At 48.9% G+C, this 18620-nt stretch overlaps 6 protein-coding genes across 6 annotated transcripts; 3 read left to right on the top strand and 3 right to left on the bottom strand.

Moving 5' to 3' along the window:
• Window positions 1–1807: 1807 nt before the first annotated feature.
• Window positions 1808–3614, top strand: Aspvir_009341 (cytochrome P450; the record flags this gene model as incomplete). Its single annotated transcript, XM_043272488.1, has 6 exons — window positions 1808–2002; window positions 2064–2274; window positions 2327–2395; window positions 2457–3056; window positions 3109–3359; window positions 3459–3614. 6 exons carry the CDS (start codon window positions 1808–1810, stop codon window positions 3612–3614), a joined length of 1482 nt encoding a protein of 493 aa, XP_043128423.1.
• A 1028-nt stretch (window positions 3615–4642) lies between these two features.
• On the top strand, window positions 4643–5944 carry Aspvir_009340 (aromatic prenyltransferase; the record flags this gene model as incomplete). Its single annotated transcript, XM_043272487.1, has 2 exons — window positions 4643–5343; window positions 5440–5944. 2 exons carry the CDS (start codon window positions 4643–4645, stop codon window positions 5942–5944), a joined length of 1206 nt encoding a protein of 401 aa, XP_043128422.1.
• A 2928-nt stretch (window positions 5945–8872) lies between these two features.
• Aspvir_009339 (uncharacterized protein) lies at window positions 8873–9688 on the bottom strand (the record flags this gene model as incomplete). The annotated part of the gene is made up of 1 exon (XM_043272486.1): window positions 8873–9688. The coding sequence occupies one exon, from the start codon at window positions 9686–9688 to the stop codon at window positions 8873–8875; it is 816 nt and encodes a 271-aa protein (XP_043128421.1).
• Window positions 9689–10302: 614 nt separating this feature from the next.
• Aspvir_009338 (uncharacterized protein) lies at window positions 10303–11363 on the bottom strand (the record flags this gene model as incomplete). The annotated part of the gene is made up of 4 exons (XM_043272485.1): window positions 10303–10470; window positions 10533–10642; window positions 10692–11012; window positions 11078–11363. 4 exons carry the CDS (start codon window positions 11361–11363, stop codon window positions 10303–10305), a joined length of 885 nt encoding a protein of 294 aa, XP_043128420.1.
• A 247-nt stretch (window positions 11364–11610) lies between these two features.
• Aspvir_009337 (uncharacterized protein) lies at window positions 11611–12607 on the bottom strand (the record flags this gene model as incomplete). Its single annotated transcript, XM_043272484.1, has 4 exons — window positions 11611–11775; window positions 11830–11936; window positions 12005–12385; window positions 12439–12607. 4 exons carry the CDS (start codon window positions 12605–12607, stop codon window positions 11611–11613), a joined length of 822 nt encoding a protein of 273 aa, XP_043128419.1.
• An 842-nt stretch (window positions 12608–13449) lies between these two features.
• On the top strand, window positions 13450–15048 carry Aspvir_009336 (uncharacterized protein; the record flags this gene model as incomplete). Its single annotated transcript, XM_043272483.1, has 3 exons — window positions 13450–13893; window positions 13947–14509; window positions 14559–15048. The coding sequence occupies 3 exons, from the start codon at window positions 13450–13452 to the stop codon at window positions 15046–15048; spliced, it is 1497 nt and encodes a 498-aa protein (XP_043128418.1).
• Between the last annotated feature and the right edge of the window lie 3572 nt (window positions 15049–18620).

The following is an 18620-nucleotide window of genomic DNA, read 5'->3' as shown; positions in this document are numbered from 1 at the left end:
CAGTTAATTGAGAAGTCGAGAAGATCCTGGTGTTCTTTGAGCTTCTAGCACGTGCAGAAAGCCGCTGTGGTACTCACTCGCATGGGGTTCTTATCCCGTGAGTCTCTTCTTGATCCGATCTCGTTATATATAACCGTCTGTAACTTTGTGACATCTCGTGGAGTCGCCAAGAACCCCGCAAGGAGACTGGAAAACTTTAGCTGAGGCCTCATGCGAGAGAATTAACACTCACGGCCTTATAAATGCAGGCAAACAACGCAGAATGAGGGCGTCCCGAGGTAATGCGTCCCCAAACTGACAGCACATGTCAAGAAACTCGGGGTTTCTGCATAGTGGCTCCCCGAAGAGGGACTTGGTTGTGAGTCGAGCAATCACCTTTAACGCCAGAGGAAAGCAAGGAACTGCCATCCATCCTGAGTTACCGGTCATGGAATCAGCAGCGTGAGAGAAAAATGGTTGGTAAGATGACTTTTGGCGTCTACTAAGTGCCTGTATCTCTTTCTGAAACCCGTGCAGGAATTCGGTGGAAAATTCCTTGAAGAAAGGGTCATTAGTGTTGCTGGCCCGAGTTCTCTGCCAACTCAAGGCTTTCGCTATGACGGAGTTTGGTATCCTGCGAACGTCATGTTGTTGTGCAGGTAGCAGCCATTTGAATTGAAACTCCTGCAGTCCTGTCAGCTAGGTCTTCCTTCCCGCGAGATGCCATTAGGAGTAGGTACTTCGGACATGACGGCCCGGAAGGACATGTGATCCTCATCAAGGGAGTAGTATTCCCTCGTCATCGCTCGATCGCAAAGGAAGATGTCCATTCGTGTCATGGTAGGTATCTGAAATGCAAATTTGCCATGCTATTTGACCTTTCGTTAGTTATGTGCATCCATGGTCGGCACTCGGCAGGTTATCTTGCCTTTGCATAACCCTCATGGATAGACTCTCGTGCAGACCACACATTGCGTATAGCGGCGAGCCATTTCGTGAAGCGGACCCCTGGGCCAACAACAGGTAAGTTGACCTTGAATACACTGATCAGCTTTTTGCGTTCATCCCTTAGGCAAGAAAGAGTATCGAACTTTTTTGTCGTAGTCAAAATATCGGATCAGTATGATAGCAAACACGATAGCCCCAGCGACTGTGACCGTAGGCCATACTGACACAGAGCTGGCAAGTCGGTCGGTCAACATGGTGATGACTGGCGAAATGCTCAGGTGGGCATCAACGGTATGGAGGTTGCACTTGGTGGAACAATATAATATAAAAGTGAAAGGTCCTAGCGTCTCAGTTTAATTACCTATTACATTTTAAACTAGAAATTGCTGTAATCAATAAAAATTAGCTAAGTCCTGTAAAGTTAAAATTTTAATGCTTTTCAACTATAGAGAGTTAATCTTGGACCAAGTAGCGCTGTGGACCGAGTAGGGGCGTTACTATACGTATGCGTAATACTTCCACGTCCAACCCGATACATACCGCGTAATCGATGCCCCGATGCAGGCAGAACCAGTACATGAGGCCTGCGTACATTTGCGACACCCGATGCATGAGTGCCACACTGGTCTAAACTTAAGTTATGGAGCCCAGCCGGCAGCCCGCCGCTATGAGTTCAGTTCGGCGAGTTGACAGCATTTGCGTCCAAGGTCAAAGAGACTCATTGGCCTGAATCCAATTGCAGTGTTCGAGATAACACGAGCTACGCATACCACAAGTATTCCACGTGAATCTCGGATTGAAACACACTGACATCCGACGAGTTTAGTGTATCTCAACAACTAAATCAGCTTTGCGCTTCTTTCACTCAATATACAACATCATGATGTCGAGCTTCTTGCTGTTCCAAGTGACAGTCATATCCGCCTGGTTGCTAATACTCTTTATCATCGACCGCAACCGCAAGAAAGGGACTATACCTACCGTCAGACGGTGGCCAGCGCTGTTCCCGGAATTCCTAGACCGACTGAGCTACAATGACAATGCCGCGCAGCTTGTGAAGGAGGGGTATCGGAAGGTAGGTCATTTTACTCGTGCCTTTTTAGGTACAATTAGAGCTCTACATAACCAGTGTGTAGCACAAGGACCGACCGTTTAGGCTTCTGAAAATGGACATGGACCTGATTGTCATTCCCTTGAAATATGCTTCAGAACTACGCTCCATCACAAGCGACAAGCTGGACCCCCTGACAGCAAGCTTCGACGACAATGCTGGCAATCTCACCGGCATATTGCTCGGGAGCGAACTCCATTCAGATGTCATACACCGGTGCTTGACACCAGGACTTCGTAAGTCCCAAGACGGCAAACCATGACGAGCATGGCTCCTGACGACTCTTAGCGCGAATAATTCCGGTGATTGTGGACGAGCTTGGACATGCGTTCGACCAATTATTGCCCCAGTGCGAGGGTACGTGCGTATTGAGAGACGAGATTTCTTCGGTCCACTCACTGACATCTGGGATATATAGGCGCATGGGTTCCGGTCAGCCCGTACGACATGGTACTTGATCTCTCGACTCGCGCTGCAGCCAGGGTCTTCGTTGGAGAGCCCATTTGCCGAGATGAAATTTTCCTCGAAACCTCCGCCTCTTTCAGCCGAAATACGTTCGACACAATTGCCACCTTCCGCAATCTCGGCAAGACCATTGGTTCCATGTTTGGAGCCTTGGTTCCCAGCGTCAGGCATGCGCGTGAGCAGCTGTTGTACGTCCAGCAGCTTCTCGGCTCAGAGGTAGAGAGAAGGCGAGCGTGCCCTGACGAGAAACACGACGACTTTCTCCAATGGTGCATGGATTTGGCACGGAACAAGGAAGAAGCGAAGCCAGAAGCCTTAGCACACCGCACGCTCGGGATTTTGAGCATGGCTGTCGTCCACACAACTGCCATGGCTACCACTCACATGCTTCTCGACCTGATGGCCAACCCCGAGCTGCGAGAGTCTGTCAGAAGAGAGCAGGAAGAGGTCTTAACAACGGGTTGGGCGGGAATCAGTCAGAAGGCTATGCTTGATATGAGCCTTCTGGATAGTCTAATGAGAGAGTCGCAGCGCTTCAATCCAGTGGGCGAATGTGAGTGTTGTCCATCCCTTGCATTGACACACGAAACTAACCATCATTATAGTCACCTTCAGGCGCGTTGTCAGGAAACCAATTTCATTGTCAGATGGTTACCAGCTGCAACCGGGGCAACAGATTGCTCTGCCAGCGAAGAATATCAACATGGATGACGCCATCATAAGTGATGCTGAATTCTTCTATCCATCTCGATGGACGCATCAAAAGCAGGCATCCGCGTCATTCGCACACAGTAGCTCAACTAACTTGCACTTTGGGCTAGGGCGATATGCCTGTCCGGGACGCTTCTTCGCCTCGGTATGTAATTTTATTTTTCAGTGTTCTCCTTTGTACATATGTCTCATTTGCCTTGATCCTTATTACGTCCGCTTGCTGACCCAGCGGCTCTATTGGTAGTACGTGATCAAAGCGATCACAAGTCGAATCCTGCTCGAATATGACTTCAAACTTCAATGCGGTCCCAACACTTCCCGTCCGCCAAATATCATTCAAGGCGACAAGATCCTTCCTAACCGGGACGTAATTGTCCTCTTCCGTCGCCGCGGCACTTAGTGTAGGCTCCGTCAGCTACCTTCTAATAAGAAATGCAGCTGCACTCAGGAAGTCAATGTCGATGGTTGGAGAACTGGTGACTGATGGAAAAGCGAAGCAGCGGAAAGTGACCAACTGTTTATTCATGCAATCAGAGGCTGGGCTGCCCACAATGCAGGGTCATATTAGACTAACGAATTAATATTACTTTATAATATTGGACCGGCTAGTAATTTTCAAAATAGAAACTATTATAATTAATAAAAATCAGCTGAATTATATAAAGTTAAAGTTTCTCTGCTATTTACACTATATAGAGTTAATCTTTGACTAAAGAGCAGTGTTGACCAAGTAGCGGTGTGCAATGTGATTGAAGCAACTGCCTGCATCTTTTTATCTTATTCTGACTTCTGTTAGCCCAACAGAATATGCCGTGCCAGGAGATAGGTATGTTTGACGCCGGGTACGTATGTGTAGTGCCGAATTTGCATCTGTAGTTCCAGGTCTGCATGTTTAGCACTAGCTGTGTATGTCTAGCGCTAGGTGTTGTTGTATAGCACCAGAACTGCAGCGCAATGTGCAACTCTGCATATGCATACATACCTAACAGTGACTTCTCTGGGCTCTGGAACGCGCTTATGCTGTGGTCTGCAAGACCTATGCCAGTGGCTGCGCTGCAAGACTCCGATCAAGACTACCCATTTAAGACCGGGCCACAGTCAGTTTAATTTATTACACGGCAGTTAGCAAATGCGCCGTAAGTTTACTACATCCCGACTATCAGTTCATAGGCTTACCATAAAGTGCACTCAGATTGTGTCATTAGGCATAAACATATTTCTGTAGCCGTACTCACCTACTGTACCTTGCCCGATAACCTGAGTGAGGTGCGCTGTAAGTGACATCATGCATGTCTGATAATAGGTCACAGTCTGGCTATATTTAAGGGAGTCTACTGGTTAAGTCTCCATGGTTTATGCTTTCTCATCCCTCTTTATTTACTTGATAATACACCGCAGCCCCCCTTATTCACTCTATATCACACTGCAATGGCTATTGAGGTATTAAACCCCCTAGACCACGATAGCAGGTCTAATGCAGAAGACTTGGACTACTGGACACATCACTGCGTCCCTGTTCTCAGCTCCCTCCTGAGGTCTGCTGAGTCCTACTTGCCCGCCGACCAGGATGCTCAACTACGTGTCCTGTATGAACATGTTCTCCCGAACCTTGGTCCGCGGCCATCCGTGGCCCATACCAGGTCCTTTTTGACACAGAGTGGCTCCCCTTTCCAGCCCTCGATCAACCTCAGCTCCGGCAAGCCTCAAGTACGCTATTGTTGGGAGCTGTTAGGTCACTGCGGCGGCAGCGACAGCGACCCGTTTGCCGTGGAGGCAGCACGAGAGATACTGCCTTCTCTTTCCACGGCCTTTGGCTTTTGCACGCGATGGACCGACGCCTTTATATCGGCATTCGCTCCAACGCCCGAAGAAGCGAAAGTCACCCAGGCCAAGCTCCCGAAATGGCTGGAAAGCTTCACGTCGGCGGCATCAGAAGTGCCGCCTATAAAGCGACTTCCTTTTGCCTTTGTTGCCTTTGACTTGAAAGGCCCTAAGACGTCTATCAAGGCATATTTCAACCCCAAGGCCAAGGAAATCGCGACTGGGACGCCGGCGACCGAGATGACCTGGAATGTCCTTCGCAATTTGGTACCTTGTATCAACCCGGCATCAATCGACGTCCTTGCGCAGTAAGTCCGATGTTCTAAATGGCCGTGATCCATTGCTTTCGTCTGTATCTTTCCTCAAATATCAGACACCAGTACTCACTGCCCTTTCTGGAACAGATTCCTCACCGAACGCTCAGTTCCTTCTACCATTGAGCTGGTGGGAATCGACTGCGTCGACGAAGCCAGTCTGTCAGACGCACGAGTCAAACTCTACGTTCATTCCATGAGCAACTCCTTCAACACGGTGCGGGATTACGTGACCCTGGGCGGTCGTCTGCAGGATGCGACCACGCTGAAGGGCCTAGCGGTCTTGCGCGACATTTGGCACCTCCTGCTTCAAGAGCCCGAAGGCATCGTTGGCGATGATTACAACAAGCCCCTAAACGACGGCTCTATGCTCTGCCAGAGGTTGTATTTCAGCTTCGAGATGAGGCCTGGCAGGGAGTTTCCAGAAGTCAAGACCTACTTGCCAACTTGGAACTATGCACGGAGCGATGAGGCAATCGTGCAAAACTACGAGGAAGTCTTCCGGAAGTGCGGCCACGAGTGGGGCATGGACGGGAGATACAAGAAGGTTTTCGAGAGTGCTTTGTATGTGACTGCCCCTTCTTTGCTGCCCTAGCGTTCCATGCTTCCCTACCATAATGCTAGAAGGCTCGCACGTTTACTAACTGTTAATTCTCCAGTGGGCCAGTAAATCATGGCCGCCAGACGCCGGTCCATTGCGACGCATCTTTCCTATACTCCGAGAAGAAGGGGATATATCAGACATTGTATTTTAGCCCACCGCTCGGAATAGAAGAATAGGGTTAGATAAATAATCTAGTTCATTGAGCAAGACAGATACATCATACATCTAAGGTGATAGTATCCCCAAACTGGTGCCAAGATGGGTGAGATTGCGGGTCATATCAAAGTCTATCTCATCTATTCTTAGAAAGTGAGGTCTTCTACTAACCCAAATGTAGTTTAGGATCAAGCATCTGGCGAGGCGGGGTAGATCCGTCGTCGTTATATGCGTCGTGGGTGGCCGAGGCTCTCTCTCCACACGATGCCTGGAGAAAACTAAGATTATCTATTCCCTGGACCCTGCAAATTCGTCCAGCTTCCTCTCTTCCAATCCGGGCACTCAAAGTTCATCATGGAGGGTCGTTGTCAATGTGGAGCCATCCGATTCACTACACCACTTCCAGCACCTTACAAGATATACGCCTGCCACTGTACTGAATGCCGTCACCAGTCTTCATCTTACTGTGGCATAACAGCCGTCTTCCCATGGTTCGAAATACCAATGGTCCATCCAGACGGCACTGCGAGAATCGGTACCTATACTCGGCGAACCTTGAAAGGTAGAGAGCTGGAATGTTTATTTTGCCTGTCATGTGGATCACGACTCATACATCGCACTCATGGAGAAGATACCCTAAGCGTGAAAGGTGGCTGCTTGGAGGCTCTGACGCGGGAAATGATGTCGAAAGCTGTGCATATTTGGTGCAAGGAAGCAGTGATGGAGATACCGCCGGGCGCAGAATGCTGGCAGGAGGAGCCCGAAGATTAGCAGTCTGCCAGCATCCGTGTGAAGTTCTGGATTCTGCTGGTAAACTATAAGGTCAAATATAAGGACCTTCATGAACTACACGCGGACTAGATTTGCAGGATAGGATTGATGCTGATGTACTTAGTATTAGTATTGAAGAACCAGTATCACCCAACTTAAATACATCATGATCTCGTGATTTGAAGAAGATGCTATTTCATATTGTGTCGTCCTTCTGCTCCAAGAACACTTATTGCAAACCCACAGCAAGCCTCCTCAATGAGACCTCATCGAGGCGAATGTCGTGTTGGCCTGGGCCTGAAGCTTGATCAAATAATGCCTCCCGATGAAGATAAATGGAGACGATTCCGGTGGCATTGTTTGGAGTAACGGTACCCAGCTGTCTGCGCTATGAACGGGTGCTGGTTTGCTGGCTGCGTGATGCTCCGACCGTCTGATGGGGGTAATAAGCTGACCTGGAGGACTCAGTCGGCATTCCACACAAGGAGGATCGCTCATCCATATAATTGCTATCAATAACGCACTCAGTGGAAGATGTTCCACCACGGAAATCAGTTCCTGTATCAGCAGGACATACACATTCACTGTCGTCTCATCCACTGCTGTATGGTCAAGATTTGGATCTGTTTTGATGAGAGAAAGAAGCTGCGACATTGATGAACGTGGCCAGGGAGCCTTGGCAGTGAACACGATTACTGTGCGAACTGAACCGCCGAATTCTCGAACCACCACCTCGCATCTCGGCGGAGCCTGATCATGGACTCTGAGACGCCGGTCTCAATAACGAGCAAAGGCCACCCTTGGGCTGACCTCTGCCCTGTTAGGATGGTGGGATAAACTAGTTGTGTGCCTCTTTGCTGCTGTTTCCGTGATCCAGGAGGACCAATTTGTTCGAACGCAATTTTAAAATTGCCGAAGAAGCGATGAAGGCCGTGGGTCATTGATAACGCGTTGACTGGTCTGTCTATCTCGGGGCTGTTGATCAAGCTGATAGCAGTAGGATTGAACATCCTCGAAATCATGTGACCAGCCACAGTTCGTCTGCAAGTTGTGTTCCCAGCCCATACCATGCCGTCCCTTGATCTAGGTTCGGGGTGTATGTTTGGGCACAGCGACGACAGCTGAGATGGTGCACATCACCGTCCTTTTGGATCGTTCATCTGTTGGCATACAGAGTTCCACAGTACTCACACCTCATCTCCAAGTCTTTGACCTGGTTGAAGGCGACTGGTAATTGCCCAGTCCTCTTGACCGATCGACCACAAGGTTGACAGACCACGGTATTCAGGTCTCGATTCAAACCTTCTTCCGTAGAGCAGCAGGCCATGTGAACATTGCCTGGCTCGTTGAGACGGTTAACTCGGTTTTGGGCTCTGTCGCCCATAGAGAGTTTCTGGCTTCCACGTCCATTTACCTTTTGTGCATTTGCAATTGTTGCAAATCTTCGGAGCAAAGGCTCTTATGCCGTGGCAGACTAGAATGGCAGGATTAAGTCCTTGGAGGGTAATGTGTTTGTTTTGGAAAGGATCAGGGTGTGGATAGAGCTTCAGATGTGTGACGGACGCGACGGGATGGATTGGCCCTTCGTCGGGAATGACGGTGGGCTAGTCATTCAACCTTCTGTTTGACCGTGGAATGTCCCTGCAACTGGAGAAAGCAGTATCTGTTTGTTTGCCGGTAGTTGCCGCCACAATTGGTCTGTAAGTTGTAGTCCGGGCATTGCATGTCGCCCCTTGATACTCCGGCCAAAGGTCTATCAATATGTTGACACTGTGGCGTCGGGCGGGGGAATCCTGTGAAGGCAAGTGCTACCTTCTAGAGTAAACCGAAAAGCAATGCCCCCCAACGCATTCTTGTGTAAATACTGATCTCATGATCGTAAGAAGATTCCGTCGCCTCCATTTGAAGAACGCCTATCGCAAACCCACAGCAATCCTCATCAGTGCGGCTGCGTCGAGGCGAATGTCGGGTTGACCAGGGCCCGGAGCTCGATCAAGTAGTGCCTGGTAATGAATATGAATGGGGAGACTTCCGGTAGCGTTGGTTGGTGTAATGGTAGTTGTCTGCGCTATGAACGGATGTTGGTTGGCGGTCTGTTCCAGTCCGAGAGGCGGCATTGGCGGTATGGTCATCTGCTGGATGTCCATGAGCCTGCGCTGGAGTAACAGGCTGACCGGGAGGACTGAGCTGCCACTTCTCCAACAGAATGGTCCCACAGGTCCGTTTAATGCTGAGCAGAATCACGGTGCGAACGGCCCCTTCGGAGTTCTCAAACCACCACCGCGCGTCTTGGCGGAGCCTGGTCAAGGACTCGGAGACGCCGGTCTCAATCACCAGCGAAGGCCAACCTGGCGGCTGATTTCGTCCGGCCTGTCGGGTTGGTGGTATGAAACAATCATCCGCTTCCTTTCCCTTGTTTGCAGCCACGCTTGGCCTGTGGGTCGTCTTCCCGCTCCATAAGATGTCATCCATCGACATCCCAGCCAAAACGGCGGAGAAGGTTATGTTGTCGCGGAGCCGAGAGGTCGCATATTCATGGGGATGGGACGGGACGATCTTGATCAGCGCAGTGGTTCCGTCAAACATCAACCGAAAGTTAATGCCCTGCAAGACATTCTTGTCTTCATCTAGGTGAGTGCGAATGGCTCGAGGTAGATTAAGCACAAGGATATACTGATTTCCTGCATCGTCATTCTGGTTCAGTCTCTCAAGTACCCTCTCCGCCTCGATATTCAGTTTACTGAGACTGGTAAATGGATGGGTGATGTAGTCGTCCGGCAGTCCGGACATGATATTCGAAGACTCCATGATTGCTGATGCGCTGCCTTCAGTCTTGCTGAAAGCGGACGCCATAATCAACAATCTCAAATATGTAAAGCAGAAAGGATGGTATGAAGGAAGATGATCGACAGTATTTATGCTAAGTCTCAGCACTTACCATTATTCTTATGGTTCTATTCACTGTTAGAATGTGAAGAACAAGTTTTGTAAATACAAGTTATGGACCAAAGCCAGGGCAGTGAATGTTCAATGTTGCATCTGGGAAGTGAAGGAAATCAATTTTCTGGATGATGTTAGAACTAGACATAACAGGGCGAGTCATGACATAGTGCGCTGGAAACTGAATGTGCTGCCAAGGTAAGTTTAATAAATGGCTTCTAAAACCATGGGTGGAAAATGAGACAATGCAGTCACTAGAGTGTCATGTCACAAAGCGTGCTAAATATACATTATTATATTTTGTCATTGCCTCTTGTAGCAAATTCCTCAGCCATTTCCCTCTAGGTGAGCTACAGATGATGATGATGATGTTGGGTTCCCTAACACAATCACACCCCACGAGCAAAGTAAAGGTCTGGCTCTACACATGCATGCCTGGCAAAGCCTTCCCTGTAGAAACCGTTTCGCAGGCTCGCATCCCTTCAGTCTGACCATTCGAGACCACTGGAATCTTCGACACTTCTGTACTCTGTTAGACTGGGTGCTTCGAGAGCTTGCGCCAGCGCTGCAGCGTGGTTGAGGATCTTGTAAATTGTCGATATAATATCCACCTGCTGTCCTTTGTCCCAGGTCATGATACAGCCCGAGTACTACCCAAGTCAGTATTTCGCAAGAAGTTTCAGTAGTTTCAGCAGTTGGTCAAACGGCTCACCCGAGATTGCTTGTCGATGCACAAGAAGCGCCACTCGTCAGTATCAGTAACGATTCCATATACTACAGTATCGTTGCGTCCAGCTCTCTTCCTTGCATGGTGCAGCATCGCTATCATACTTTAATCAGTAAATTCTTTCGTTGAGTCAGTGCCACATACCCATAGAAGACAATGCCTGATATCGGCCAATGTTCCCTCGACGCGATGCACAAAAAAAAAGCAGGTTCGTCTCCTTCTTTTGTCCCCCGTACCAAAGGGAGTAGTCTGTCCTGCCCTCTAACACATAAGCTCTATTCTGATAGGACCACGGCAGACTCAAATTCTTCTCGAATTGAAGATGCAGGGATCCGTACGCTGAGGCGGACTCGCGCTTCTTGCTTGCAAGGGCTGCGACGAGAATTGTCTCAAGACGGGATCTCATAAGCGCTTTGTTCTCGCTATCTCTACCTGCAGCACGCCAATAGCCCGACAATATCGACCCTATACTAGTGTGAGGCCTGAAGTTGACCTTCTGGGTTTATGGAGCAGTAAATACGAGTACCTACCTAAGTAGTCAGGCCCTTGGACCTTGTCTTGCGCTGTCAACTGCCAGCAAGAACTAAAAGTCAGATCTGGCTGGAGGCGTAGGAACCCACGGACATCTTGCGGTTTTATGTCGGCAATGGTGATATGTGGGAGGTCGTGCTTTTCTGAAGTGACAGGCTTTTTCCCTTGCTCGGCAACAGCCCTAGACACTACCGGCGCTTTGTCGATGTCAGCTTTGCTCCGCATGGGCGAAGATGATGCTGAGCTCTTGCGTATTTGAGTCTTCAATCTTTCGAAATAGTCCATTATTTCAGTCAGAAGGTAGCTTTGTAGAGTGCGGTAATGGATAAAGTTCGTAAATGTCGGGGTCAGGACAGGGTAATGAAGTCGACGACGCAGATGTGATGTCAACGCAGAAGCCCTCCTGCTATCTACCGTACATAATCGGGCTCAGAATGCTGCAATAGTATTTGGAACCTTTTGAGTATATCCGTTATACAATTCGACTATCTCTATCTCCTACATGCAAGAAGTCTCTAAAGTGCTTGACCAATTACTCCAAAACCATACAGCCAGTCATCTGGCTCACGGTCATTTTCCGTCGGTCCATTCGAGCTTCTGATATTGCAATCTCAATTGCCTGTTTTATAATCTTGCCAATCTGGCTGACGATCTCTTCTTGTTGACCTTGTGTCCAGTCCAGGTGGAGCGACGAGTACTTTGCATATCGTCCGTCAGCTCCCTATCATCTAGACCGTAGGCAAACACATACCTCACTCTTGCTGTTTAGATGCAAGAACGTCCATTTGTAACTATCTGTACAGATACCATATATTTCCGCGTTCCTCCCGGCTTTCTTTCGAGCGTAGTGAATGATGGCTGGGCAGTACGTGTTAGTAGGAAGATACGCTAAGGGGACATGCTCTGAAGAGCAATATGGAACTTACACATAGCTGCAAGAGGCATCCAGCACTCATCCTCCATTAGCACGTCGCTTTGGACAACAATAAAGTTGGTTTCGAGGTCTTGTCGGCTCCCGTACCATAGAGCGTAGTCCACCGTGCAGCCAACGATGTAACTACAACCCTCAAAGTCGTGCGCTATGCAGAGTCTGTTTCGGGATCCCCAGGACACTGCGTCCAGAATGGCAGACATTCCGAATCTACTGGATTGGGATACACCTCTCAGACTCGTATTCTCAGACCTTTGTCGCGCTTCTTTCACCCCGGATAGGATTTGGATTAGGATGGAATCCAGTCTCGGGCGGATGAGCTTAGCATTTGGGGACTCGACGCCTAGTGCGAGGTTATAATCATCTAGGAGCATTTCTGGTGTTCGTTAGCGACCAGGAGTCCTGTTACAGCTCAGGAAAAGCACTCACCGAGAGACCTAGGCATCTCGAGTCTGTCATCTCGTCCAACATGCCATGTGCTTCTTTTCCGCCACCAGCTGCTTGGAGAAATGACCGTAGCCCCGAGGAAATCATCCAGAACCTCGCTCTCGTTGTCTTTGTCGTTGTCGAGTTCCGAACCAAAGCGCATCGGTTGCATCGTCTCGACTTTGACATGTCTCGGCGGACGTAGATTCCGCAAAGTCGGCGTGTTTTAGATATAGAGAGACTGGACTATTTTATTCAACTGACCGCTGTCGGGCTGTACATAAATGAATTGAGCATAAAAATTGAGACGTCGGAGGTCTAATCGGGCAGCGGGCTTCCATAAGGGTCAGGAGTCTCGCTCCATGGGTTCCAGGTCTGAGATCCCTGCATTACTCTGTGCTGACATACAGTACCAAATCTTGGAGTCTACCTACTGAAGAGCAGGTAGCCTTGGGAACAAACTCTCTACATAAGTGGTCGAGCCACACGTAATTCCATCTCCTAACCACCTTGGTTTGCTGAGTCTGCTCCCGCACAGCATATTTACCACGCTCAATGGCGCCATCAACGAATCCCTTGCACGGTATTGGATGGAGATCACCGTGCAAGGACTCTTCTGTTTTCCCCCAAGCAGAATTGGGAAATGACTGCTTTTATTTCTACCGGCTTCCTTCCAGCTAAGTCAGCCACTTGGCTCAGGGAAATGATGACGGGACGAACAATAAGGTACTAACGAAGAACTCATGTTACTGGCTAATACCTTTTGCCTTGTTTGTATTGGTTGCTGTATTTGATTTGCTAGCTTTAGCCAATCACAATTGATACTTGCCCAGCGAGCGTCGACTAGAATCGGAAGGCGGTCACAGCTTCAGATTCGAACTTCTTTGTAAGGCCCACTTGGTGGTATTTTAAGAGTCGGTGACCCACAAAGGAGCTAGCACTCCGTTGCTTGAAAGGGGCATAACATCGAACACTTGAACATACTATCTGGGTCCTTCCTGGGCATTATGCGCCATGCCGAGAACGCGTCGTCTCCTCAATGACGAAATCACTTTCTCCGTCGCGAAGGAGCGAGAGGTTAATATTCTTCATCAGTTGGATTACCATGATAAACAGACGCGCTTCTTCTCTCATCTCAATAGTAAACATGCCTGGATGAAAGCTGTGGTTGTCCATCATCTGGGTCTACGGTCAACGGAGGTGTGTCAAGTGGCAGAAACGAAAGATTGGCTCTGTGGGAGCTTCAATGTTTCCGTCCCAGTCACAATTCAGGACTGGAAAAGAAGGCAACAGCAAGGTCACAGCGTCCTTCTCCGGTTCCCGCTTCCGCACCGTGTCGGCGAAGCTGGAGACGAAAAGATTCAATGTGAGGCCGGTGCCTACGCATGGCTTCAAGCAAATTGTCCAGGCGTCCCTATTCCTCAACTATACGGCTTTGCCACGTCAACGGGTGAAACTGTACTGAGCCAAATACCCTTCGTATCTCAGGCATCTGCTGACTGCTGAATCAGTTCACTCACGTTGAGAATCTGCCTTTTCTGAGTCGTTACTTCCAGCACTTGCGTCGGCGATTATTATCCTGGTTTGGTCTCCCTGTGCCCTCATGCTATGTCCGCCATTCGAACAGAACTTTGGCTTCGTTTGAGGGTGTGACCGGCGCGGGATATCTACTGATAGAGAAAATCGAGGAGCCTCGAGGCACTATGCTGTCTAACACATGGTCGCTGAAACGGCATGATACAAAACTGCGGCAGAACTTCTTTCGAGACCTTTCGCGGATCTTGCTGAGTATTAGCAGCATACCTTTCCCGCAGATTGGCTCCTTCGTCATAGACTCTAAAGGATTCTTGCGTCTGAGCAACCGCCCTCTTTCAATTGAGATCGTGGACTTAGAAAACGAGCAAATCACAACAGACATGCCCCGTCACTACACGTATTCCACCGTTGACTCTTACGTGGCGGATATTTTAAGAGTCCATGACAGTCGACTCCGTGACCAACCCAACGCTGTCAATAACTTAGAGGACTGCGCCTATCAAATGTCGGCTCTGGCGGCAATACGAACCACATCCCCGTTATTCTTGCGGGCCGTTTGTCTTCACACTAACTGATTTGCATCAAAGCAATATCTTCGTCGATGAGAACTGGCATATAACATGCCTCGTTGATCTGGAATGGGCATGCTCGCGCCCAATCGAAATGGTTGAGCCCCCTTACTGGCTAACAAACAAAGGTGTGGATGAGATCGATCCCAAAGACTACGATACGCTTCGCAGAGAACTGATGAGCATCTTGGCGTCGGAGGAGACGAAACTACTCAGTTCCGTTACCTCACCGGATACTGACCACACAGTACCCCGACTGTCAGAAGTCATGGAAGAGGCTTGGACGAGAGGTACGTTCTGGTATACATTGGCTCTCTCCAGTCCGACGGGTCTCTTCCGAATATTTTATGAGCATATCCAGCCACTGTTATCCGAGCATTGCTCGGAGGAAATTGGTGAGATTATGCCCTTTTACTGGGTACGAGATGTGGGAAAGTTTGTTGCAAGAAAGGTCTCCGATAAGAAGAAGTATGATTCTGATTTGCAGCGGGCTTTCGAGGAGGATTGATGGGGACAGTATTGGGTTCATGAGATGTTTAACCGTGTGCAAGGTCAATCCTAGTGAGAACTCATACCCAGAATTCTCTATCTCTTGAGGTGGTGCCACAAGGCCGCGGCTACCAGTTGGTACTGCCACATATGCATCCTACTAACCCGCATTGTCTCGTCTTTCACCTTCACCGTCTTCCCTTAGATGTCGTTCGACAGCGTCGCTCACAGCCCTGAAATTTTGCTTGACTAGATTCTCATCCCGCTTTCGCCGCGCCGCTCTCCCGGAAGAACCGAGCTGTTGTAGCGTCTTGACGTCCGCAGCAACTCCTACAGTTGCTTCCTGGATGGTGGTCTTATCAGAATCACGCCGATCGGACACCTTGCAGGCTCAAGGAACGCGTCAGATCTGATAATCATCATAAATGGTCAGCACATATATATTCCATCACTGACAATTAGGAATGCACTGTCCCGTCTTCTCCCGTCCCGTCACCAGCAAACCCTACAACCGCATCCCAAGCAACGATTTTCCGCATTTAGATACGCTAGCTGATGCCCTCGCTTGTCCGATCGTTCTCCTCTTTGGCAGCGTGTTCATGTTCGCTTGGAGCTTTGACTTTCCCTCTTCCCTCGAGTGAATCCTGTGGCGCATTGCGTCCTGCTATACACTGTTATTCTCCATCGTTGGCGGCCCATACGTACAATTCTGCTATAAGGTTCTTCTTCCACGGCATGTTGAGAAACGAAGGGCTGGAGATGTGGAAGCGACTATTCCGCGAATGCGGATGCAGCATCTCGCTGCGAAGGTGAGAAATATTCATCCTTCGAGGCACCCAAGGCTGGAGATTCCGCTCTTAGCGCTCATTCCTGTGACCCTGCTGTGCGCTTTGTATTGTATTTCGAAGGTGTGTATACTAGTTGAGGACTTGGTTGGGCTGCGGGATCTATCTGAGTCGGCATTTCAGACGGTGGAGTGGTCCGTTTATATTCCTCACTGGTAGTTGATAACAGAATGATTGTTGCCTATGCACTACTGAATCCATCTCTCAGATCATTTAACGTACGACTACCTATCATACTCTATCAGTCCCTGACAGCTACCTTGGCTGCCCCGCAGATCAATAGTTGTGCCGTCTGCCTCAGGCAACAGCCGCCAAGAAATAACCCGAATAGGTTCCACCAAGGCCCCTGAATGCACCCACAAGTACAACCTTCATTTTCCTGACCAAGCAGAGGCCGTTTAGTAGATCCGTGACGCCTACAACACACAATGAGTCGTCTTTTAGACCTCCCTGTCGGGGTCCTTCTGATCATCTATGGGAGCCTAGCAAGTATGAAAGACGCGGGTCGCCTGTCACAGTGCTGCAAGACATTGTATCATTTGTTCAATGACCCGCGAAAACAGGAACGGATTCTGACGTCTATAGTCATTGATATATGTTCAACTCTATCTGAGGAAACTATGAGTAAACCCAGTGACTCTCCTAGAATAACCTACCACTACCCAAGAACCCAGATACCTCCTGGCTCAAAGCGCACTTTGGTTCAGACGGATTTTGGAAACCTACAGAATCACAGGTACCTAAGTTTCTGGTGCACAAAAGGACACGGGAATTTCTCACAACCACTGGAATCCCTTCTGTCTTCTGTCCAGTTACCAAATGGTATTTTAAGGACTTTGAGAACGATGAATGCAGCCCTCTGTTCCCCTGGGACGCGGATTTGATCTTCGGCCGCCGCCGGGCGGATGACGATTCTCCGCCTGTCAACTTCTGTTGTTTTATTGGCCATCTCGATGATGCGGTGGCAATGCTTGATGCTGAGAATGGAATGGTCCTCCACTTTGACCAGGGTGCTTCTGGTGAAGATGCCGACAGGGGTTACATTGCAGATTCGGTGCCTTCGCTTCTGGTACTATTGGGGACAGCGGAGGTGAGTCTGGCTCGGATGGGCAAAATGCCATCGAATTTGAGCCGCGTGGCATCTGAAAGTACAATGTTATGCGCCTGTTTGTTTTAGCTGCTTTGAGAAAGATTATGTCAGAATATGATGACTGCGTGGGAGAAGACTCGGTGTTCTGGGATGCAGTTTTTGATACCTGTCTAGAGTATTAGCCTACATGTTTGTACAATATCCCTTGCAGACTTGTTATTATATGTCGAACATGGAAAGAGGCAGGGACAGCAAAGCTATTCACCTTTAACCATGTAGTGTAACTTCTGAATAATATGATAATGTCACAGAGGAGAGGATGATGTTATAAAGGATACTTGCTACTGACAGTGAATATCAGAATGATCCAGAATTGGCATATTCACTTCCTCGGTTCCCTAGAACTCTTTACAATCTGCATTCTCACCCCTGACTCCCTGTCCATCACACATATCCAGATACAAATTTTGTTCCTTCCTGTTGATCTTCCGGGACGATACCGGAGCTGGCAATAGTGTCAGTAATCGGTCTCAGAAAAGAGCCTTGACTGGTGTTTTTAAAATTCATAGTTTCAGATCTATTCCCATCTTCATTGGTTCTGACGTCTTTGCCAAGTGACAGATTCACTGTAAGTGAATACAAGCTAAACTTCAACTTTAAAAGCACATCAAGAAAGGCAACATCTAGCCCTTTGTACGGATGCCTCTAAGGGACGGCCAATTCCAACACTTGCTCAAATGTGGCTCTCTCCGACCAAGAATGCGTCAAGCCTTTGTTTCGAGGTCGCCTGGAAATCCTCGCTTGAAGAGGCTGTGCCTCCGCTTCCTTGCTGGAATATCGAGCAAGCTGGATACTGCCTCTTCTCGGACGATGAAGTTGTCAGACAGCTCGAATGTGCACTTTTAGCGGACACTGGTTGTTCTCTGGCTCAACGACCTAGATCATGTACCTTCTCCGCCGGTCAAGTCATGCAATACGATTCCAGCAAATTCATCTTCTGACTGTTTCTTCTCTTCGATATGCCGATCCTGTCCTCGCTGCTTTGTTACTTTGCTTCTCGTTCTTTCCTCTTGTCTGTCTGGCCTTTTTCCTTCTTAAAATAAAGACAGGCTTCTATCCAGACTGTAACACACGTTTCGAGCTGCATCTCTTCCAAATGGCTCGCCAATTCCTTGAACATTACCTTAGCGGTTTCACGACTAAATGAACATGTTCCTATCCACAGGTCCAGTTTCCAAGGCATCACATACGACGATTCAAATGTGGTCCTCAGTAGAAGGAAGTTGCCGGGCTGAAAAGGGAAATGTCCTGAAGGCAGGATCTTCAGATGCCACCAGGGGTTTGCATCATCCACTACTAGCAGTCAGAGCCTACGAAGATCTTGCACCCAAACCAAAGGGAATCTCTTGGACTGAAACCATATTTCCAAAAGCGCCAGGCTGAACTTGAAGCAACGCGGCGGAATAGGGCAAGAACAACGGCAGCGAAACACCAGAAAATCATTATTGACTACGAGCCGGTGTTGCCCTCGGAGAGTGAGGACGAAACACCCAACCTAAAGGAAATCTCTTGGACTGAAACCGGATTTCCCAAACCAGTGGGAACCGGACGCCACGCATACCACACATGGATCCTGGAACGATACGGCCTCTGGAT

The sequence above is a fragment of the Aspergillus viridinutans genome, assembly GCF_018404265.1.
Source record: "Aspergillus viridinutans IFM 47045 DNA, scaffold_8, whole genome shotgun sequence".
NCBI lineage: Eukaryota > Fungi > Ascomycota > Eurotiomycetes > Eurotiales > Aspergillaceae > Aspergillus > Aspergillus viridinutans.
The sequence above is the reverse complement of the archived record's forward strand: the minus strand, read 5'-3'. Positions and strand labels throughout refer to the sequence as shown.